The sequence below is a fragment of the Pollicipes pollicipes genome, unplaced genomic scaffold (assembly GCF_011947565.3).
Source record: "Pollicipes pollicipes isolate AB1234 unplaced genomic scaffold, Ppol_2.1 Scaffold_7261;HRSCAF=8764_pilon_pilon_pilon, whole genome shotgun sequence".
NCBI classification, from domain to species: domain Eukaryota; kingdom Metazoa; phylum Arthropoda; class Thecostraca; order Pollicipedomorpha; family Pollicipedidae; genus Pollicipes; species Pollicipes pollicipes.
In genome coordinates this window covers 61,830,539-61,854,569 of record NW_023597054.1, presented here as the reverse complement: position 1 = coordinate 61,854,569, position 24,031 = coordinate 61,830,539, and the positions used below count along the sequence as shown (strand labels likewise).

The window sequence follows — 24,031 nt, the reverse complement described above, 5'->3', positions numbered from 1 at the left end:
TCCCACGGCGCTGGCATCGGCAGTCAGTGGAGAGACAGGGAGAGAAAAGGGAGCGGAGCGAGGAGAGAGGGCGGGAGCAAGAGGGCCGACGACCAGCGACACATTGTTCGATGAGCGCGGGAGGCTATGCGGGCGCCATCATGTCCGATGGTAACGGGCGTGGGAAAGTGAGATGAAGTGAGCAGATGGAGCTCTTCGGCGCGACGGCCCTTGAAAAGGCTGCACTGCAGCCGAAGCTTATCCTTGAAGGTGAGCTGAATGTTCATTAAATTTGTTGAGCGCAAATGAGGGCATACACTCATCGGCTATACTGCTCTCGCCAGAAGAAAACGGCAATAGATCCTCACCAAGCGGGTAAATGTTGTGTAGCCCGCAAGGCACACCGCATAAGCTGATATATACGTAAATGTATATATATATATATATATATATATATATATATATATATATATATATATGAGCAGTGGCTGACAAATGAAAGAGATGTGTGGCCCGCAGCGCGTAAGTGGAAGCGATAAAGGGAAGCACTGTTTTCACGCATCTGGGAGATAGCGTAACTGCACCGAGTCCAATGTTGCTTGACGGAATCATAATAAAGGGTAGTGGAGAGTCAAAGATACTGTGAAATCGGCACGTTGCTGGGCTGCTTGGGAGACCTGACCCGCCAAAGTGGAAGATCTTTGGGAGACACCACTGGGTTAGTGTGACCTGGAAAATTTAAGACGTTGGCGAACCGTGGAGAAAGGACGCGCGATCGTCCTGGTTGCGATTGACGACACGGGTGGATGAATGGAGGCGGGCGGAGGCGGCCGTTCGACCAGTGTTTACCTTCTCGGGGGAGAATCAGGGGCGGCTGCGTCACTATCGGGGGATAGGGCTGGGGGAACGCGGCTGCAACAGAGAGGAACGCCCAGGTCAAACACTACGCTACAAAGCCACGCCTCCTGGGGGCGGGAACACGCCGGCGATCTCCAGGATGGACTAGTCGCACGCACTACACGAGGCATACATCCACTGCACCACATAAAACGCGTGGTGCTACTCTGGTCGAGTCGGGGTCACAGATCTAGGGGGCGTCGCTAGTGAAGGCGCTAGCGGTGCAATGTGCAACATCCAAATCGCACGCCATATTTTGCATCGCCACAACAGTTTACCTCGGCGCCGTAGCTATCAAATGGGCTCTATCATGTGCCTCGATCATCGCGTCCGACATATACGCGCAAGTGCAAAGCATTACACAGTGTCCAGGCCACACGGCCTGTGTGATTTGACTCGTCCATCACCCAGCGAGGTTTCCTGAAGCTTCGCGCGACATTGCGTTCAGCGTGACACACCGAGCATTCACTGCACCATCGCGCTACCGAACATCCAGTGGCGACGCGTGTGATGCCGTGGGGCACGCGGCATCACACGATCGCGGCGCGAGAGGCCCTCTCCGGCGCACGCTGCGTGCGCCAACGCCACAGCCGCAGGCGGCGAGGGCCCGAGCCGCGCGGCGACACTCACCGACTCCGGAGAAGGGCATGCCCGGATAGGCGGCCGACTGCATGGTGGCCTCGCCGTTCATCGACGTCGGCGACGATAGCACTGTAATCGACGGCACAACAGCACGTGACCACGGCGGCGGGGCGCAGTTTGCGGGCGGCAGCGTCGTTAGCTTATCGGCCGGCGGGCGACGGCAGGCGCGCAGGGAGGCCGGCCGGCGGCGGCCATCCAGGCGCCGTCACCTCTGACCTTTCGATGGGCGGGGCGGGGCGGGGCGGGGCGCCGGCCCCGGCCGCCGCCCAAGTGGCAGCACGGTTGGACCGCTTTGTCATGTGGGTTGGGCGTACGACTGCCGACTCAAATTAAATGCAAATGAAGGCCATTCGCCCCGTCTTTACATGGTTCATCTGCGGCGGCCCACCGGCGCGATTTGGTTTCCGAGTCAATCTCGCTTTTCCCCCCGATCTCGCGGAGGAGATGCCGCTCGGGAGAAGGCCGCGGTCTCGGCCCCGGCTGGGCTGAGCCGCGGCGCCTCCCAACTTTCCGCCGGCGGCGAGCACCGAGCCAGCCCATCTGGCCGTCCAGCGTGAACTAACGAGGTCTGCTGTCCCGCCGGCGCCGTCTCACGGGGCGCGTCTGCATCAGACGCCAGGCCGAGGAACGCCCCACGGACCGCCGCTGCCGCCCGCGCCCCGCCCTATTTGTTGGGCCCCGGCCGTGAGATGCCCGTCGATGCCATGGGCTATTGATTTCCGCAACTTTCGGTCACGCGGGTCCGATAACGCCCGGTCGATGCCGGCAACTTGGAGTGTCATGACGGGGGCGGCTTTAACTATGCAAGTCGCCACGTCCACGTCTGGTCATGGGCGGCGGGCTTTCCCAGCGACTCCCAGTATCCAGCCCGGCCACGGTTCTGGACCCGCTGGCAAGTGGACTGGAAAGCGTCGAGAGCCTCCGAGTGGTCAAATAAAACGGGAACGTGACACTGGACTCATCGACGAAGTCGGCAATAACGCTTCGACTTAACGGTCCTACACATTGAACGGAACATTTACAACATCGAATCTATCCGCATGTTTCGATGCAGTATGTTTGACAATATGCTAGTTCAGCCTGTTCAGCCGTCCCTGTCAGACCCGATTTGCTTCACTTGCTCAAATGGGCCTTCATGCTGAGCAAAAGAGCAATGGGGACACATCACTAGTTGATATCGTGCTGCAGTTTGGCAACAACAAAAATGGAAATAGCAGGACCAAGGTCCTTTCAAACATCTGAGCATCTTCCCCGACATCATGCAACTTAAGCTACAATAGCTTCTACGACTAGTGTAAAACCTCAGGTAACATTTTTGCTTAGTGCACACATTCGAACATTGCGTGCCTTTAGGCTGGAATAGACGTTTACCATGGGTGCATAGCCTCGGTCGTTTGCAACCATTTGGCTCATTCGCGTGCGCTCCGCGAGGCCGTGACACGAAAGTATACTCTGCCCACGCCCCTGGGTCGGCGCTCAGGAGCCTGATGGGACTGCAACAGCCACTCACTCACAAATGGCTCACGCCACACATTCTGCCACAGGTATTAGGGCCTTATTCACATTCACTTAGGCCATCACCAGTCACTCCAAAGGTAGATGCAGAGATAGGCCGAGGAAGGTCAGAGGTATGTAGTCATAGGTTACTCGCAGGGGGCGTTTGCTCACAGGCAACCCGGCTTTTCCACTCTTGCACAGTCTACTCATATGTCTATGAGCAGCCTGCAGTCATGCATGGATCATTGGCCACTAAACGCCAAGTCCGTCACACGCCACCTGAACTTCCACGCCACTTACGCCAAGGGCCGCTAGCACTGATCAGCGACCTCAGCAGGTCATGGCAGGTCCGACGGGTCGGCACGGCCGGCACTCACAGGTCGGGTAGGACTGCGGCAGGCCGTTGGTGTAGACGCCGGCCTCCGACACCACCGGCTGCGACGAGGGCGGAGCGCCCACGCTGAAGGTCGACATGGTCGGTGACGGCATGTTTGGGATGACGCCGTTGACGGGCGGCGCCGAGCCTGCCGGACAAGAGCCGCGGACGTCAGCGGCCGGAACGATGTCGCGTGGGGAGGGGTGCGCACCGAACGGCCCTGGACACCCGACGGATGGCCTCGGTGAGTCCCGATCCCGTCGGTGTCGGTGATGGCAGGGAGGGCACGGAAGGCTCGTCGTGTTAGTTGGTGCATTCGAAATGGGGTGTAGGATCGTGACTGACTCGGGGAGACTCGAGCTTCTCAACTTGCACCTGAGTCCGCACCCCGACATACAGCTGAGCCCCTCAACAATGTTCTCTCCTGCCATCCTCCCGAAGATATCCCGACAACATACAAAAATGACGTGTAATAATCACAACTTTCAACTGACAATAAAACACTAAAATGAAAACAGCCTCTCAGTTGCCTTTTTCATGTTTTCGAAATGGAAAAGAAATCACCCCAGCTGTGAAGAAGTTGGTGTTTGGGCATTCCCCACGTTGATCGACGCAGTCAACTTCGGCGAGACTGACCTCTGGCTGACCCTTGACCCCTGGTTATGCGGAACGTTTGAACACATCGCTTATTAGGTCGCACTGGAAACAAACATACTGCACGCCCTGTTGCGTCATACGGCTGGCATATGCCGCCCAAAACTGAATGTGTATTATGTAATAAAACCTTGAGAGGCAGCCGAAGCCGGAACGAAAATGAAGCCTGCGCCTGTCACGCTTCCCGGATCTCGACAGCCGCTATTCAGTTAGCCAACATAGTTGAACGCCTAATTCGGGGAAGTGTACCGAGCTTGCAAGCACCGAGGCCGTGGTGGGATGCGAAGAAGTCGCTGTGCTCTGGCGTGCCGAGGCGGAGCGCCGCCCGGGTGGCCGAGTTTCTACCCAGGCCGGCGTCAACGCTTCCGGGTCAAAGGTCACGGCGGCCGCGCCTGACGGCTACTCACGAAGCGGCCGCCCGGATTGGCGGCGGACTGGCCCCACTGACACCGGAGGAAGGCCTGCCGTCCGCATGTCACGACTGAACAACTCAACCGGCTGATGGCCGAGCTCAGGCGACAGCGTGAAGTTCGCGGAACTCGGCGGCGCGCCGCCGCTCGCCGTGAGTTTCGAGACGTTCCGGGGTATTTGAGGCGCCGCACCAGATCAGCCTCCTTTGCATCTGAGACGGCCCAGCAGCCCGCCACTTAGATCCCATACATGCTCCACCCGGGCAGCGGCCTTTGATATTCAAATTCACCAAGGTGAGGCGGCCAATAAATATTTCATGAGCTTTGTTTCAAAGACTTTTGCACGTTTCAGTGCTGTTTAATAAAAGCCTTCGCCATATTGCATTCCGCTGCATGTGTGGGACGAACGGAAAATGCAGGGAGTAGTGAAGTCAGGCAAGCGAAGGGTTTATTGCCTTTTACGCTTGCCATGGCGCCATACTGGAGCGTAATATAAGACACCTTTTCACTAGGGATCATGAGCCTTAAGGATGCTGAGCGTTGTCACATACCTTACAATGCAGAGCTAGACAGACGAGAGAGGCGTGAAAGATTCCCACCGCGAAAAACATGGCGTTTTCAGTTAGGAGTTCTTATGCTGACCATCATCACCCTTCAATGTAACCGCAGGTGCTGGTTAAACGACGTTATTAGGCAAGCTATGGTTATATTGCGAAACTCGACGTTTCAAGCTATGCGCACGGTCACCAGTGATGCCCGTCTTATGCTCGGTGCGTGGCAGACAAATTTAAACTCAATGCCCCCTGGAGGCAAGAGTACCTAACCAGCGCAGGGAAGAAAACAGTTGGCAGAACGCGATGCTTTGTGACATGACATCCCGTTAGACGTCCGTGATAAAAGAAATGGAACCAGTGCTGGAGGTAAGTAGAATCAGCGCTTGATGTGAAATGCACCTACGTAACGTTGTGATTAGGAGAACCCCATGTGCAATGCGTTCAGGGCGTGCATAAGCCCCAGCGCCTACTTTAAGGGAAAATCACCGCGGAGATCTCCGTCACTTGATTTCCGGATACATAAAAAGCAGAATCTGCATATTTCGCCGCCCGTGCTGGCGTGCCAACAGATTCACACAGCTCTCATTTTGCGGCCGCTTTTTAGTTAGAACCAAGTGATCTTTGTTGCCGCCATATTTGACCCTGGACTGTAGAATGGGGTCGGCTACAATACGGAGGTGCGCAGTATTTCTATACTGGCTCCTAGTTCAAACAAGGCTGGCATAGAAAATACTTCCTGCGAAAAAGCACGTCTGTCTGTATGTCCGTCCATCTCTTTGGTGTCCTTTGCTTGTTGACCTGTGGACAGGTCCCACAAAGAACAGCAAGAGCCTGAGATATTCACAGTACGCAGGTACGGGCGTGACGGGTGCACGGAGGTGCACGGAGGTGCTCACGACTCGGCACAGGGATTGATGGGTGTTTTACGTGGCTGGGAATGCCCATTTTTAGAGCCCCTGGGGTTATTATGGTTGTACACATGGGTGAAACAAGTTAAGCGACGGCCGGATCGCCGAACGGATATCCGCTTTGGCGAGTGAGCGACGATGAATCTTGGGATCCTTATTTGTAGGACGCCAATTTGGATGAACAGTGTCGCACGACATGTGCGACCGCACATGGAGGACGATCGCGGGCAGCGACACTTGGCGCTGTTGGAGATGTCGCAGCAGTGAGCGTGCGACGAACTGTGCATTGTGGATCAGGCTGAAACTGTGCGGTATCGAAGCATTGCGACAGTGGTGATAAAGTCAGAAATACAGCGACGGAGGCACAGAGAACATAGCTTGCTTGAGCTTTCCGGCCCGCGAAAGAAGGCGTGGTGGCAGCCAGACGAGAATCGAGCCAATGCCGTCGTTTGAACTTCACACGGATTCAGGCGAACGCGATGCTATAAAAGGTCGGGCTTGTTTTTGTTAGGAACTATGCATTTCAGTGTTACCAGCCCTCACTGCATGGTTATAAAAGTGTTCCAAAGATGTTGCATGGTCATTCAGCAATCGATGAAGTGAATTTAGACGTGGCCACAGCAAGTGGCCAGCTAACGCATGTGATTTTGCTTCGTTAGACTCGGCGGCGGAGGCAAGGACCTACCCTCCTGAATTACTGGAGGCAAGCGTCAATCACTACACAGAGACAGGTGCGCGAGCACATTATCCCCAGCGACACATGTCTCCCTTTACATAATTTATGACATCTCTTAATGTAGGTGACAAAATGACGACAGATCAAAGTTCCTGGAGAAAGCTCGAGAACGCGTAACGCCGTTTTACGGCACGCAAAACATAGAGCACGCGGATGTTCCGGCAAGGGAATAACATGCATGCAATTTAATAAAACATGATGCAATTAAGTACCATAATGAGGATGTGCTACATGCAGTTGTAGTGTTCGTGGTGGGGATCTTTATGGTAATTACTTGAGCTGCAATGAGCCACATAATAAATTGCTGTTCCATGAGTGTCTGCTGTGAAGGTCCATACCATGTATGCGAGCGTGAAAAATGCCGCCATGGGCGACTACATTCCAATGTCAAACTATCAAAAATCTTCATTTCAGAATATTTTCGCCAGGAACATCATGCAAAACCTAATTACAAAGCATACAACACTTAAGCAGCCCCTCGGACAAACGGTTAGATTCCCCCCCCCCCCCCACACACACCCCGCAATCACCACGTCCCCGCACCCCTAAAGTCTGCATCGCGGCCATTGATAACGGCGGGTCTTCAACGGTCCCGGATGCCACAGCCACTGCAGGCGACGGCCAACCGGTCCGAAATCAATATTCGACAATAGGCGGGGAGGGTGGGCTGGAGGGGGTGGGCGTCCTCCTGCACCGCCGAGTCCCGGTCCCTTCGGCACCGCTGAACCGAAGGGTGATGACCGATCAGCGGAACAAAGCCGCGGCCGGGCCGGCGCGAAGTGGGTCAGAAATGGGACTGACGAGACGCGCCGGCCAGGGGCAACGGCAGTTCATGCATTTGCTCGCGTCACACTTGTTACGGATAGTTAACGCGCGTATTAGGTGGGCCGACAGGTGCTTCGGAGCCCTGCGATGCGCCGAGAGACGATGCTGAGGCACTGTGTTCGATACTTGCTGAATATAAGGGACATTGGTAGGTGGTCATGACGATGATCGTGGTCACAGATCGCTGAAATTGTGACAATCGCAATAAGAGTGGGGTGTGAAGATCGGGAATGCCCCCGGATGTGGAGGAACGACTCTTGACGTGGACGCACGAGCGCAGGCGACGGTATCCGGAGGTAGGACATGGACGTTTGGAAATGGGACGCTGCTGGCTGCAGGCAAGACGCTGCCCACCCATCGGAAGTGGGACACTTTCACGATTAACGGCAACAGAGTACGCATGCTGCCCACTGGAGGTCGGTACGATGGGGCACCTCTCTCCGTGGGAAGCGGACACGACGGAACTCGCATACCATTGCACATGGGCACGATGGAGCTGGACGTACCGTTGGACGTGGGCACGATGGTGGTCGGTATTCCGTTGGTGAGGGCGCCGTGCGGCAGCTGGGTGATGGCTGCCATCGGGCTGATATAGCTGCCCTGGGCGGCCGCCATCAGAGCCGCCTGCTGCTGCAACAGCCGAGGGCGGCAGCCCGGTCAGGCGGCGCGTGATGGACTCATACTTCAGGCCCTCACACACAGGGGATGCTGTTGCAACAGCGGATTGTGATAGCCCGGTCAGGCTGCGCGTGATAGGCTCAGACTTCGGGCTCTCACACGCAGGGGATGCTGTTGCAACAGCGGAGAGCAGTGGCTCGGTCAGGCGGCGCGTGGCAGACTCAGACTTCGGGCTCTCACACACAGGGGATGTTGTTGCAACAGCGGAGAGCAGTATGCCGGTTAGGCGGCGCGTGATGGACTCCAGCCTCAGGCTCAAATACAGGAGATGCTGCTGCGGTAGGGAAGAGGGAGAGGCAGTCCAGGGCACGTGACGAGCTCAGACTTCAGACTCGCACACACAGGGGATGCTGCCGCGGTAGGGGAAAGTGAGAGACGAACTGGGGCATGTGATGAGCTTCGTCTTCAGACGCTCACAGTCAAGGGATATCAACCACCGCAGTTCGTGAGAGCGACAAACAGTCCACGCGTTGACGTCCGACCCCCGAGGACAGGGAATGTTGAGGTGGCAACCATGACCGTTTCGAATGTAAACTTTGGGATGGGCCTGCACTACCCGAGCAGAGATAAGGGACCCCATCCCCCATAACTATCCTCTAAAGCTCATTGAAAGCGTTCAGAACTCACAATGAACTTGCAGCTTAACAGCAAATCTTGAGGACTTGGTGATACCAGGTACATGTTTCATTTCAACACAAGTATGAGGTTTCGAGAAAAAAGTTTCTTCTCGTTTTGTGTTATTTCTTTTAATTTTGGACGTTTCCCGTTCGCAATACTTGCTGCAATGACCTTATTAATTTCATCGTCGTGTTTGGCATTCATGTTGGGATCTTAGGTAACATCATATGCTGTTGTAAAAACGTGTTGCAGTGCCACATGCTGCTAAGCTTCAATCACTCTCGTCGCTGTCCTCCTTCCGACGGTTCTAATTGAATGATTGCCGTCCGCACATTAGGCTCTAATGACCTGTCGGCCTAAAATATGCCCTTCGTTGCCAGGACCAGAGAGATATATTTCTTCGACAGGATGTTAAATGATCAAACTCAAATGGACTAAAATAGACCCTGTCGGTAGCGTGGCCTTTTTATAGAAGGCGGCCATCTCGATGGTAGAGTTCATGGTATGAAATAGAATGCTATACTTTTGTCAGGGGTTATTGCTTGACGTTGAACGTTTAAACCGTCTCCCTTTCCTCACCGCCTATTGTGTTTGACCTCAAAACAGACTCAACACATATTATAGGTCAGTTACCCCTGTCTGTGACTGCACACACCCTTGACCAGTGGCAGCGCAGCTGTTTTTGCGACCTCCACCCACGAGCATCCAGGCTCAAACTGGGCGAAAAATAGGCAAACACAGGAGCAACAGCAGGCCTGTTTATATCATAGGCGCAGTGGAGCCTACCGCTGGGCATGTCCGGGCACCCACGACTCCATGATACTACTCTCCAGGATGTTCCGTGTCATTGGTCTTGTATATATATATATATATATATATATATATATATATATATATATATATATATATATATATATATATATATATATATATATATATACAAGACCAATGACACGGAATATCCTGGAGGATAGTATCATGGAGTCGTGGGAGTCGTATATATATATATATATATATATATATATATATATATATATATATATATATATATATATATATATATGGGTGTGGGTGTGTTTGTGTGCATGCGTGCGTGCGTGCGTGCGTGCGTACGTGCGTGTGTGTGTGTGCAAAGGACAGCATTGTGCAGCACTTTATCAGCACTGCATCGTGACGCGTCGCCACCCTTCACCAACATAATCCCTTCGAAAGGATTTTGAGGGGGCTTGTCTGTTTCGCTGTCGCCATGTTCGTTGCTCCTCGCATTGCCCCTGCTGGGCGTGCCTCTGGGCGCGGCCGACTCCCTAGCAACAGGGGTAGGGGCGGTCTGCGAGCGGCCGGACCAGACCGGCCCGGACCGCCCAGGGGTCAGCTGACGCAAACCAGACCCTGCCAGAGCTGAAGACAAGTAAATACAGAGCAAGAGACACGCTCATGCTCTCGTCTTTTGCCAAGACTCCATGCTTTGACTATATGCAGCTGTAGGACCTTGGAAATGAGACAAATTCTGTGGCAATTTTCAAAATCATCAACATCATCACCAAAATTGCAAAATTAATTTATGTGAAGCTCTTGGCAGGTCAACCGCTAACCTAAGGGCAGGGCTATCTGGCATCGGTTATTATAACAGTGCTAATGCAGCTACTACGACTGTACTTGCATTACAAATAGGTTCTGCGACTGTCAAAGCTCAACATGCTTAAAGATTGACAGAAAATTACATTTGCGGTTGTAGCTATTTGTTGCTTGGACACGCGTCGTAGAAGCCGTTAAATCTAGAACTCGCACAAGTAACTTTGAAAAATATACAGTCATGACAAGAGATGCGAGCATGAGGGCCCTACTTGCGCTCTATTTATCAGACCTGAGCTCCTGCCACGGATGATCAGCACCATCTGCCCTTAGTTCGAGCACCTGCCCGTCCCAACCTGATCTTTCGCAGCATTTTCTTACGCACGTTGTTTGGGGGTGGTCTGCTTGCAGAGGCGCACCCAGCGGGCGGTCTCACAGGGTCACAACTGGCATGGGACCACGTGGAGCTGACAAGCTGCCCATAAAATCCCTCTGGAAACCCTGCATCAGTGAAAATTGGTAGCACATCACGGCGCCATGTTAGCGCTCTCCATCAGAGCCACTGTTTGGCCCGTGTTGGATAGAAGTACCGTCAGCGAGCATGCTGACCATGGTAAGCAGCAGGCCCCACGCGAGGCCCGTGACTCACCTCCCTTCGCATCTGCCTTGGAAATGAGGTTAGTGAGTGGTCAAATGCAGCTGCAGCCCCTGTCACGCGTTCTTTTTGAGGGATCGCTGTCAGAAGTTAAACGCAAAAAGCTACCAGCACAGAGGGGAGAAAATATGTACTGTATGTGACATTGAATGTGATCTTTCCAACGGTTTGAGATGCATTACCCAAGACAAGGCAAAACAGTTTTGAATTATAAGAGCTAAAAACATCAATGGTTATTTAAAGACAAAATATGCCGCCCTCACACCTAAAGTATAACGGACGGTCTCGAACCGAAATGTTGTTTACACCCAACATAGGAACGCTAGCCATTCAATTCAATAGGTCCACTATAGGTATCGTTGAAGTCTAGTCGCGCCCGTTGTAACCAGTTTGTGTGTTTAGCAGAATATGATATGACTTAGGATCTGAGTTTTTATTGGCTGTGGATCGTGTCGTTTAAGTTGGCAGCGATAATGCAGGGGAACAAAGCGTTAGAAAACTGTGACAATTCTTAACACAGAAACAACTAAAAACAACGTTCTGGACGGATTTCGCAACGAAATTCATGTCCAGAATCAATTAATGTACAGTCTTCAGACAGTGCGCTGTATGACCGCCGCCCATCACGAACGCTTCCAACAACCCGTGTCTCCCGTAGTTGAAACATTGTCACCAATCACGTGCATTGCACAGCAACAGCAGACCGCGGAGTAGGCGGTGCAATGTGCACTGGCTCCAATGACCTCAGCACTAAGCACGCTGACTGGGTTAGTGTTTGAAGTGCGACCTTACTGCTTAAAAAACGTGGTCAAACAAATCAGGTCTCACCGAGGCCCTGTAGACATAAAATGCATGCAGATGTGGACATAAAACGCATGCAATGCATGCCATACACTACATCAGCATGATAAGGCGTGACTTTAAGGGCTTTACTACCAGTCAGCAACCTTCCGCCCCAAAGAAGCATCAATGAAATTTTAGAACGTATCGTGATCCAACCGTAACCGGATATAGCTGGATCAATCGAACACACAGATGATGGGACGGGACCGGAATAAGAGGTCAATGCCAACTTTTGTTTGCTACGATGACCACTGACAAACGAATCCCTAAATAGCACATCAGGTAGCAAATATAACACCATTACCAGATGTTTATGATCAAGTTCGCGTCATATATTTGATCATAAAGCGCTAAATTCGTGGACTCTTTCCTTGATGAATGAGACAATCACATGTAATTTCAGGACAACTTTTATAGCCGAACACATTTAACAGGCATGTGTGGTGAACAACGGACACGACTGCATGAATGAGTTGTTTGACCAGCTAACCGTCGGCAGGTGCCTGCTTATGACGGTGTATGGCTGAGCTCCGATAGAAGCAGCTTCTCTCTTGTGGCCTACGTCAGCCACACGCGCTCATCTTGCATTAACAATTATGTTCTGAAGCGGCCTTATCAAGGCATTTATATGCTCGCTAAAATGTTTTCATACCGCTTACATTTCACGACAAACTGGTTCAGGAAGCTTCATAAGGGCGACACACTCTCCTGATTCATTGGTACATTTCGTTTTGCGTTTCGTTGGGGAGGGGGATGGAGAGCGAGCACTCGGCAGTAGAACGTTTATGACGGCACAGCTTTTCTGCAAGTTCCTCAAATTTGCGGGGCTCAATATCACACCGATGGGCGTTGTGCGGAGGGAAAATCCATTAAAACCTCGGTTGGAAAATGCATTGAACCCAGCACCATCAAACTGTGGCCGTGGGCGAGTGCCGCAACTGAAAACAGACCGTTCGTCACAGAAACGGTGCGGAAGAGGCCATGAATCAGTTACAACACGGCTGACCCTCATCACACGGTACTGACGTCGTACGCCTCACCATTTCCGCCATCCATTCCTTTGATCCCTGGCTCCGCCACAACCGTTTAGGGCGCGACACCGCGACGCCGGCGCGCCATTTCCGCCGCGGTGGTGCGGTCACCGCGGCGTATTCGCCGCTGGCCCCGATCACCGCTCCGGCCGGCGTCGTCGCCGCCGGCTCCGAAACAGATCATCTTCGCGTCGGCGACGCGACGTTTTTCCGCGCGCTAACACCACTTGGGGCTGCGTTTTTGCGAGCGGGCGCCCGGATCGATACGGCGAGTTTTATTGCCGAAGACGGCGGCCTGAGCAGACCGCGCCGGAGCCGGGGAAGCCGGTGGGCCGCGGCCGCCGCCGACGCGTGACCGGCCACCACGAGCACGCGGCGCACGGGGCACGCGTGCGGACATGCACGGTCAGGATGCAGACGGGTTGGTATTCTCGAAGTGGTGCCACGAAAGCTGACAGCTCGCTGGGTGCAGCTTTGGGCATAAGCCCTAAATGGGCTAAGGCTATTTTAAACGTACACGGAGAACGTTTGAAGTCCACTGGTATAAGGGGACGTTTGCCACGCGTGCCAAGATTACAGACGTCGGCTTTAATATCTGAACTACCAACGCCTCCAAAAGAACTGCTTTACATTCCAGCGTAGGATCGCAACGACAGGCATGTTTTCATTGGACTTCAACAAGAATTTAAGAGCTCCACAAAAACAACACCAGCAACAACAGCGCAGCCAGTTTGTCTGGTATCGGCAACCGGCCGCTGCGCGCCCCACGTAGAACTCACGCTGTCGACGAACTGCGTGTAGGTGCCGTATGTGCCAAACTGGTTGAAGACGAACGGCGAGAGCAGGCCCATGTTGCCGGCCATCTGCTGCATCCTCCTCAGCTGACGCTCTTTCTCAGTATCGGCGAACTTGACCACTAGACTAGACGATGCACCCTGCGGGCAGTGTCGGGACTCGGCGTTAGCGGCGGTAACCGGGCGTCGGCGGCGGTAACCGGGCGTTAGCGGCGATACCCAGGCGTTAGCGGCAGAACCCGTGTGTTAGCGGTGGTACCCAGACGTAAGTGGCGGTACCCGGATGTTAGTGGCGATACTCGGGTGTTAGCAGCGGTACCCGGGTGTTAGCAGCTGTACCCGAGGGTTAGCGGTGGTATCCAGGCGTTAGCGACGGTACCCGAGCGTTAGCAGCGCTAGCGGGCGTTTGCGGCGGGGGCGGTTTATACTGCGGGCGGCCCTGCGCCTGCCGGGACGTCGCGCTCTGAGAAGGGTGATCGGAGCAGCACGTGGACAGTGCATGTGCACTGACTGTGGTGACCGGCACAAGGAAAGATGCGTAAATCGGACACGTACACAGGCCACAGGCAAGACGCGCAACGGCAAACAAGTTGGCCAAAAGACCACTCAGGAGGCAAAGGCGGAGGCGTTTTCTCTGCGGGCACGGCCGGCTCGCGCGGAGGACACGGTCCCGGTGAAATGTTCAGCCTTTACGAGCGGGGACTAGAGTCAAGTGGAGCGAAATTGCCAAAGCCGGCTAAACTCCGGGACAAGTTGAAGCCAGGTAATTGAAAAACGACCGCCAGGGGACTAGAGACCGGTGCCAACAATTCCAACGGGCGACAGTTTGGGCACGCGATCTGGAGTACAAGCAAACTTCTGTTTATGTGCTCTGGCTCGAAGTCCTAATCATTGTCGCAGCGCACCTAAACGATACATGCATTGTCGCTATAATTGGAAACGCGCCCACAGGCACCGCAGCCTGTACGCTTCAACAGAGAAGTGCAAATTATCCACACGCTGAACCGTGTTTTCATGTCCATTCGAAACGAATAGCTCGGTCCTGGTGTGTTTGTTCCACTCACAGGATGATTTTGTGAAGCAACGGCAAGCCACGGCGTGCAATTGGATGCAAGCGGACAGTTAGATTCCCAAAAATACCAATCAGATGCAAGAGAAAAACGAGGATGGAAATCCAGCTCGAGGAAAACAAACCGCTGCCCCGAATATAAAAAGGAGGCATACAAAGTGCTGAAGAAATCCCTTAATGAGCACGGCAAGTGAAAATTCTTACTCGCCACTAGTGGATCAAACAGGCAACCGCATATTATGTTATCTTGCTCGATTTTTCGGATCGCAGAGACCAAATAGGCGAATACTAATTTTATCCCCACTTTTCAATGCAAAGATACAGTGTTTGTGCTATAGTGAGAACCACGCTGCTTAACAAATTAGAAAACAACGTTTTTGCAGTCTTTTTACAAGACTTCGTACAGTCTCATGTGCGGGAAACAAAACAAAAAACAAAACTGGACACCAGCCAGCGAAAAGGGACCGGTGGCGCCGCACGTGAGCAACCGAAGCCTTACACTTTGCATAAGTCGCAAGCGCAGCCGTATTCTTTGCACTGAAAGGGATGTACAAGCAAACACACTGACGTCAGCTTTGTAATGGGGCTTCTCTAGTGCGACAGACAGAAATGTCTGCACATTGTACCAGAATTTTCTGCTCGTCTAACGACGGTAACTCAGCAAACTACTGTATCTGGCTCTGGATGTGAATATCTTTTTTTGTAGATGGGCATGAGAACAACGATATCAATGGAGAACGTATAAACAATGCGCCAGGAATGAAATGGGCATTGCCGTGTTGTCTGGATCGGTATTAGACCACCATACAGCTGGTAGAATTGACAACTTCACCACCAGACAGAGAGGAAATGGTAACCACACCACCAAACAGAGAATACGATAAATGACCATCCCACCATCAGACAGAAGGACATGGGTGGTTATTACGTAACCAGACAACAAAGGAAGAAATGCGACATCACCACCAGACAAGAAAAAAAGCTGCATCTCACTAACAGACAAAGCATGTAGAGACGGTAACACCACCACCAAACGTAGGAAGAGATGGTGGCCTCATCATCAGGCAGATAGACAAAAACTATGACCCCCATGCTAACCAGACAGAGAGATAATAAGCTTGTCACCAAGCAGGGATGCGACATCACCGACAACTTGTCCCCAGGCACGGATGCGACATATCCGTCGTATATCCGTCGAACAGTGACTTCAACACCAGACGGAGAGCACGAGGTGGTCCCGCCGCCACCGGACAGGGTGTGAGAGACGGCGATCCACCACCAGATGGAGCGTAAGAGACGGCGACCCCACCACCGGACGGAGTGTGAGAGACGGCGACCCACCACCAGACGGAGCGTAAGAGACGGCGACCCACCACTAAACGGAGCGTGAGAGACGGGGACCCAACACTAGACGGAGCGTGAGAGACGGCGACCCACCACTGAACGGGGCGTGAGAGACGGGGACCCAACACCAGACGGAGCGTGAGAAACCTCACCACCAGACAGAGCGACAGAGATGGTGACCCCGGGCCGCGACGCTGGCGCTTCGCAATCGGCGCACGTTTTGTGTTTACGTTCGGCCACGGCCTCTGAATACCGATGGCCTGCTCTTGCCAGATACTGCCATCGCAGCGTTATACACTTGATAAGCCATTCAAACGGCAGCGCGCAGCCGGCGCCGTTGGCGTCGGCCCGCCCAATGCACCTAATGACCGTGAACCGATTGGCTGGCGGCGCGCCGCGCCCGGCCCGCCCAGGCCGCGCAAACTTTGATCCAGCTTCAAAAGGGAGATTGATTGCCGTTCCGGCCGCCCTTGAGGGCCGTCGCCGGCCCGACGGCGGCCAGACGCGGGCTCGACGCCTGGCCGATGTGGGTCGGACGTGCGCCTGACGTAGGCCCGACGGCGGCCCGACGGCAGCCCATTAACGGCCCGACGGCGGCCCGACGGCGGCCCGACGGCAGCCCAACGGCAGCCCAACAACGGCCCGACGGCGGCCCGGCGGGGGCCCGACGACAGCCCAGTGGCGGCCCAGCAGCGGCTCGACGGCGGCCCGACGGCAGCCCAACAACGACCCGACGGCGGCCCGACGGCGGTCCGACGGCAGCCCGACGGTATCCCAGTGGCGGCCCAAAAGCGGCCCGACGGCGGCCCGACAGTGTCTCGACGAAATCGGCCGCAGCCAGCAGTCGAGCTGAAATGGCGGCTCTCCAAAGGTGGTGCCGACGTATAGACATAGGCAGTCCTGGATTTTGCACAGAAATGGGGCCGGGGGGGGGGGGGGAGGGAGATACCAGGAGGGAAAATCTGGCGCGGTAGCTTGCTCAGTTTTTGATGTCATACATAATGCATTTTGTTACCAGAGAGCACGGATTGCATCAGCGACACAATATTCGTTCATCAGGTTTAATGAAACAAATGGAGGCAGAACAAGTAATGGTCTGCTTCCAATGGGTTCTGGCAGCTAGCCGTGATTCGTGAGCCCCATACTTGCTTAACATGACTAATGAATTGCGGCGGACTGTCGTTCCGAAACCACAAACTAATGTCATACAACCCATTTGTTCAATCGTAATATTTCAACACCACAGCAAGGAAACTGGGTGCACACCAAAAGGACACGCAAGCTATGAAAAAGATTAAAGCTGACATTATGGCACTGGTTTTTCTTCATCTCACATATAAGCACAACGACAGCAGCGCGGCAATGACGGCAATGACAGCAGTAATGATGAGCATGACCGTTTACACGTAACGTTAACTGCAGAATCAAGCGGTGCGATGGCGACCCTGCACGCCACCGTCCCGCAGAGCCCTCCCGCTGAGCAGCGGCGATGAGCCGAGAAGGCCGCTTTCCCGCGCAGCGCCGTCCAAATTTCACAGCGCGTCGCGACTCGCCCGTCCAAGACACGAGCGCGGGGGCGATCGGGGCTTCCCCGCGGCTGTAAGCCTTCCCGAGGCCGGCCCCATCCGCTAAGTTAATTCTGCGGCGGCGGCGCTCGGCGACGGCCCCCGGCGGCGGCGGCGCCGCTCGGCTCCCTAATTTCGCGGAATGAGCGGGCGCGCGTCGGTCGGGCCCGGCTCCGTGTCGAGACGGTCGACGTAACGACGCCGCCGCCGCCGCCGTCGCCTCTCCGACGGCGCGTGTGCCGTCCCGCCCCGTCGAAGCCGACGCCGCGCCCCGGTCGCCGACTCTGTTTGTCGGTCCAACGGCGGCGACGGCGAACGGGGACGAAGGAAGGAAGGATTCGCGGCCCGTCGCGTCCGCCGATGAAAACAAATGAGCAGCCGCCCCGGGGTGGTCGCGTACTCACGGGCATCGTTTGACTACCATGTAAACTGTTGATTGCGGTCTGGGCCTCTTGATGTGACGCGAATTTGACGAAAGCACAACCTGGAACAGACACAGCGTTAGAGTACGCGTAGCGTAGAGCGACTGAAGGAAACCAGATTTGCTGTTGGGGAATGATGCCAGCACAAATGCAGACAAGAACTTGCCAGTCTCACTCCAAGCGGCCACGAATTTCACGACTCTGGTCAAAAAGGAACTGCTATCTGATGGATCGATGCGTTCCAGACAAGGGGTGAGAGAAGGGCGGGAGACGACGAAACAATAAAGGGAGAGGAGTGGTGGGGAGAGAGAGAGGGTTGGAAATATAGAGGACAACGAGAGGAAGGGACGATAAAAACGCATAGTTAGAAACGATTTATGTCCGCAGCGGGTCTCAGCAGACGCTACGTTTGCTGCTATCATTTAACAGCATTCGCAAACCACACACTATTATCAATGACCATGCAGAGAGGCTCATTAACTGCCAAAACCACGGGACAGGGCCACAGGAGGATGATCCGCAACAATGACCACCTCGACAAACAATGCGATTTTTAGTTTATGAGGAGTTACAAATGTTGGAATTGGTAAAGCTCACAGCAGCTTCGTTGGGCCCTTCATTGCCGCATCAGAATACCTGGTTCTTTGTGTTTGTTGGCTTCATTATGGCTAGGAAATTAATAAGCTGGGTGCTGGAGTTTGTCAACTATACCTCGCTTCTCGCCAGCAACAGGTTTCAGGCGCGAAAGCAATTCTTAGTATTTTGCTGAAAGGTCTCCATACCTACTATGGTAAGACACGAAAACAATCCCGTTGAAAACGTGCCATCAAACGCGTGTTTATTTAAACCTAGCTGTGACTGTTCCAACCATGTCAGTGAAGCAATAAAGTTGAACCCCCTTGAACCTAGAAACATAACCTAGAAACCTTAGCCTGAAATTTGAGGTTTCTTTGTCATGCCCTTCGGGTCAAATATGGTCAAACAAGGTTACACCTCGGATTGGTGTCTAAAGTGCCCCAGACCTTGTCATGTGACCACCGTAAGCCTGGATGCCTGCTCTGAGCAAAAGGATACTGGTGCTCATTTAAGTTCAGTGATCTTGTGTGAACTTTCGAAGGTCATGGTGACCAAAAGCATACAAAACTGTTTTAATTTTTGCATTTGAATGAGTGTCGAGGATTACGCTAGGTAGTGTGTTCTTAAAAACAGAATATTGACCTCAGCCATTTTAGGTCAGTGACCAATTCTGACCTTTAAGAAGTCCATGGAAGATGCATAATGCGGTTCTTGCTATCAGTATATTCAAAACAAGCACTAGAAAATACCTCAAACAACAACCTCTGGATAATAAAACTGGTGGGTTTCGACTTTAGTCTGACCCCATACCTGGCCCTGGATCAATGAAGTTTGTTAAATAAACAGTCGTGTTGCCTAGGAAACTATCACATAGATGTGTGACTTCGTCGTACACTCTTTTGTTGCATCAGATTGAACGATTCCATAGAAGTTGTCTTCGCTGAATCGATTGACTGACTTTGACCTGCCGTAGGTCAGTGACCTTACAAGGTGCATAAAACTTTTAGACACCAAACGACCAGCCGTTCAGTTTCTACAGCTAAAAAACTTTGATGCGACTAAGTCGCACTGTTCGGAAATCATTCCAGGAAAAACTTTGGGGATCAAAGTGACCCCCACCCGAGCGCGTGTGAATCTTATAATGAAGATTCGTGCGTTTTGCAATTTTCAAAGGACATCAACTCAGCACGTTTGAAGGTCCAGTACATCTTAGTAAAATACGACCGCGATTGCCGTCACGTGTGGTGCGTAGGCAATATGAAAGTGCCCCATTGGCTTAACATGGGAAACGCGAAATTCAAAAATTACCAAAAGTTACCAAGTGACGGGCGGGGCCGGCAGCACCTATCACGGCGATGACGAATCATAGCGAAAGGAAATCAGGACATTTCGACTCAGCAAAGAACAGACAATCACACCAGCGACTGTGGGGACTACTGGGCTGTGTGGCTGACTTGTGCCTTGTGGATGCACGAGGCTGACTGAAGTTGGATGCGGCTACACCGTACAATCTGTTTTATGTGGTTATTTATCTAGACTGCGGAGATCCGTCATGAGTCCTAAGAAGTTCTCCATAATCGCTGGATCTGTAGTTTTTACACGAAGAAACGGAAATCATGATGCTGCTTTTCGGTACACCTCTACCGGGATTTGTAAACGCCTCCTCCCCTCCCCCACGTGGGGGCCGATAGTGCCAACCTCTCTACCATTATCCTACTAAAATCCTCGCAGCCGACAGGATTCGAACCTGTGCGGGGAGACCCCATTGGATTTCGAGTCCAACGCCTTAACCACTCGGCCACGACTGCCACACGTGTTCACCGTTTTGCGATATTTTGGTACAAAGCCGTTACGTGTCCCGGTACAAATTTGCGGATTTCGCTGTTGCGAAAACCAATGCCATTCATCGGCCTGCCGCCAAACTATGAATTAGGCACTGTTTATCTAGAAGTGGCTGCGTCATCAACTTCGACGGCTAGCCCCCATTTATTTGCGCACAACTCAGACAAGGCAATTTACACATATTTCCATATCACATGTATCTATATCGGGATTGTTATCGCACCGAATAAGGATAAGTTAGCTTCAAAATCATGCGGTTTGTTTTAGAGGCTTTCCCATCTAATTTTACTCCCTTTGCACCGGAAACAACCACTGTTATGTACTTGTTTATGAATACTGAAATGCCGATTGTCATCCCCATCAGTCCCACAGAAATATAGCTCGAGCAGGTATATCTCCCTTCCATATTCTGAGGCAACGAATGGCTTCACGGCCTTCACCTTTGTCCTGCTGCAGGAATGGTTTCATTTGAAGAAGTCATTGCCACTGAAGGTCACCGAAATAATGTTTACCTGTCCATGCACGCCACGGGACCTGGACTCATTCACGCCATCTTTGCGAAACACCATTGGTCCAGACAGTACCTATGATGTGAGGTCCAAGAGATGCAGCCAAGAGATGCAGCCAAGAGATGCAGCCAAGAGACGCAGCCAAGAGATGCAGCCAAGAGATGCAGCCAAGAGATGCAGCCAAGAGATGCCGTCAAGAACGCACAGGTCCCTCACGCCGCTTGAATATGATGTGAGGTCCGTGCAGCCAAGAGATGCCGCCAAGAACGCACAGGTCCCTCACGCTGCTTGAAACTTTTGTGGTAATACGATGGGTATTCCTTGTTCAAAAAATGTTTCGCGCTTTTACGCATTGGTAATGTTTCAAGTGTGACGTCTTCGGCATCACAGCCCGTGCATATTGCTTGTTATACAGGGCGTGACCACACCCCTGGTCGCTCCTTGACAGTGGATATTACTACCGTTAGCACTGCATTGGATTTCCACTGGCGCTTAACCGCACTTTTAAAAATATTGTGCTCTAAATTCGCTATTCACGACTTGTGACACGTGACCGGGGCAAATCTTCGTCGAACAGGCGCAGTAGAGGTACCCCATAAGGCGTCGATCCCAAGGTTGTGCCGCGAACCGAAAACAAACCAAACATGACCGTACATCCTGATTCAGCAGCGCTCACTTTTCTTCGTATCCTTGAAGGCTTCAGTCTCTCTGGTCTTCAAACAACTCAAAGGGCCCATACCCCGAACCTGCACGCCGCGCCAGCTCTTGGAGGGGAGCCTGCGCCGCCTGGGACACTTGAGGCGCCTCTGCAGCCGACCCGGATATTTAAATTTGCGAGAAGGGCCAGCGAGATTACCTCTCAGAACTTTACGAGAGCTGAAACGGAAACTGATGAGGCTGGCCTTTATGGCTCTGTTTGGCTCATGACTTGCCAGCGCAGTCGGCTGGCCTGAGGCCCGCACCCGGAGCCGTGGGCCCCGAGGCAGTGTGTCACACTCTAGGCGCCAGACGACCACTCCGGCCAGCCTCGCGGGGAAATAACTGTGGCCTTCAGCTGGCTAAAGGTCGTATGGGACCTGAGTCCCTATGCAGAGCGCATAGGCTCTTCCGTTGTGCTCATCAATGCGGCAGCCTCAGATCATGCATGTTGGCGTGTTGCATGCATGAGTCTCGGCACAGTGCAATGAATTGCGTCAAGACCTGGCAGGGTGCCGTTTTAGCGTGTTGCACATGCACATTTTGATTTGTGCGCTGTTCCAGCGTGATGCTGAAATGTGAAAAAATGCGTCACACCATGGGGGAAAATGGCAGGTTACAATCAGTGAAGAGCGTAACGTGTGGCACGAAGCCCCTAAGGCAAGCCATCCTCGTCTTTATGCCGCGGATTAGTAAGGGTGTTGTCCAGGAGCAATGTGTGTTGGTGGACGCTGCCTCGGCATGCTGCTGCATCACTTGCGGTGTCATAAAAGTTTACCTTTTCTGAAGGAACGGTAGAATTCATCGTCCACGGAAATTTGGCGTTAAACTAAAACTTCTACATATGAGTTTGAAACGCAAAATATGACGATTGCCTAAGTACGTTGCCCTGTATTTTTAAACGTTATCAATTACGCGGATAAATACTTTGGGTTCAAAGTTACCGGCAATAATTGAACTGACATCGCTTGTCGATATCGAGATATCGAATCGACATCGAGATACCTTTAAGTCGTCAAGCTCATTTTGCGGTTTGGAGGGGACACCGGCTTTGGTTTTGCTGAGTGATTTGCCTTGTACTATACGATTGAATCATGTTTACATGGTTAATCTCATTCCTGTGAGGTTAGCCAGAAACCCAACCCTGTTGTCAAAAAGTATTTTCAGAGAGCTGCACACTACTTTAGTAAATATTTATGAGGGGCATCTTGGGACAAATCGCAGACTCTTCCCCGCGCATGTGTAGTGCGCTGTGGTTTGAGTATGGCCGGCCGTTGCCTGGCTGGGCGGGCCATCATATATCTTCCTTTGCATCAAGGCGTCTGTATAACGTATGTGAACCATCAGAGGCATATCCAGGAGCAACGCAGCGAATAATTGTGAATCAATCATTAATGCATACCAGTAGCGTTTCCACATTCGTCTGTGTTATTGACAAGCATCAATAATCCAACCCACACATGTAACAACTTTTGTCCAAAAATAGCAAAGCTGCATGTACAGATGCGGTGTCAGACAATGAGCGTAGGGTGCCCTACAACTTGCCTATATTTAAAATCCAACCACGAACGGGCGTGACATTTGTTTTCTTCCTTTTCAGCGGTAACATGCGCCAAAGGGACCGTGTCCTACGTGCGTACGTGTGTCTGAGAACGAGCGACACCCGTACTTAAATCTCGCTTGCAATCTAACGTGTCATTTTCATACATCAATATCAATATTATGATGAGATTTTACCCCATTTTATTCTTCTCGAGTGCGCCCTTGACATGTTCTATAAAAATGTGCACGCGAAAAGACTGTTTACGCCGGTGGTTATTTTGAGCCATAGAAAAGCACAATTGGGCCCGCAAACATCGACAAATCAGGAGAGTCAAAGTGGGGCCCAAAAAATATTGAAACAAAAATCCCCATATAGTGGTAGGATTAAGCATTGTCCTGTCCCGTACTGTCGATCTGGATATCACGCCGGGTGTTAAAAAGCTGTCCGGACAGCGCGGGAATTTCCTTTCCTTCCTAGGTAACTCCGTGCTTTATTCTGCAGATGTCTTCTTCTACGTCTTTTCTTGTCTGGAATGCAGACAAATTGGTTTCGTTGGGCCCTTCATCGCCGCCTCAGAATACCTGGTTTTTTGTGTTTGTTGGCTTCATTATCGCTAGGAAATTAATTAGCTGGGTGCTGGAGTTTGTTAACTACATCGCGCTTCTCGCCAGCAACAGGCTTCAGGCGCGAAGGCAGTTCTTAATATTTTGCTCAAAGGTCGGCATGCCTACTATGGCGAGACACGAAAACAACCCCGATGAAAACGTGCCATCAAACGCGTGTTTATTTAAACCCG

At 52.5% G+C, this 24,031-nt stretch overlaps 1 protein-coding gene and 1 non-coding gene across 4 annotated transcripts in view; both read right to left on the bottom strand.

The window, feature by feature from the left end:
- LOC119112090 (CUGBP Elav-like family member 3-A) overlaps window positions 1-24,031 on the bottom strand; it is a 167,842-nt gene that overhangs the window by 6,174 nt on the left and 137,637 nt on the right. For all 3 annotated transcript variants that reach the window (XR_005095680.1, XM_037236092.1, XM_037236094.1), the window contains exons 6-11: window positions 18,052-18,131; window positions 13,655-13,810; window positions 7,985-8,108; window positions 3,393-3,539; window positions 1,507-1,587; window positions 829-891 (exon numbers count right to left, since the gene is read on the bottom strand). Coding sequence is in view for 2 of the 3 variants with exons in the window: in XM_037236092.1 (XP_037091987.1) it covers window positions 829-891; window positions 1,507-1,587; window positions 3,393-3,539; window positions 7,985-8,108; window positions 13,655-13,810; window positions 18,052-18,131 (651 nt within the window). In the remaining variant the exon portion in view is untranslated. The remainder of the gene's footprint in view (window positions 1-828; window positions 892-1,506; window positions 1,588-3,392; window positions 3,540-7,984; window positions 8,109-13,654; window positions 13,811-18,051; window positions 18,132-24,031) is intronic.
- Window positions 20,372-20,453, bottom strand: TRNAS-CGA (transfer RNA serine (anticodon CGA)). The gene has a single exon. It is a non-coding gene; the product is annotated as a tRNA-Ser (tRNA).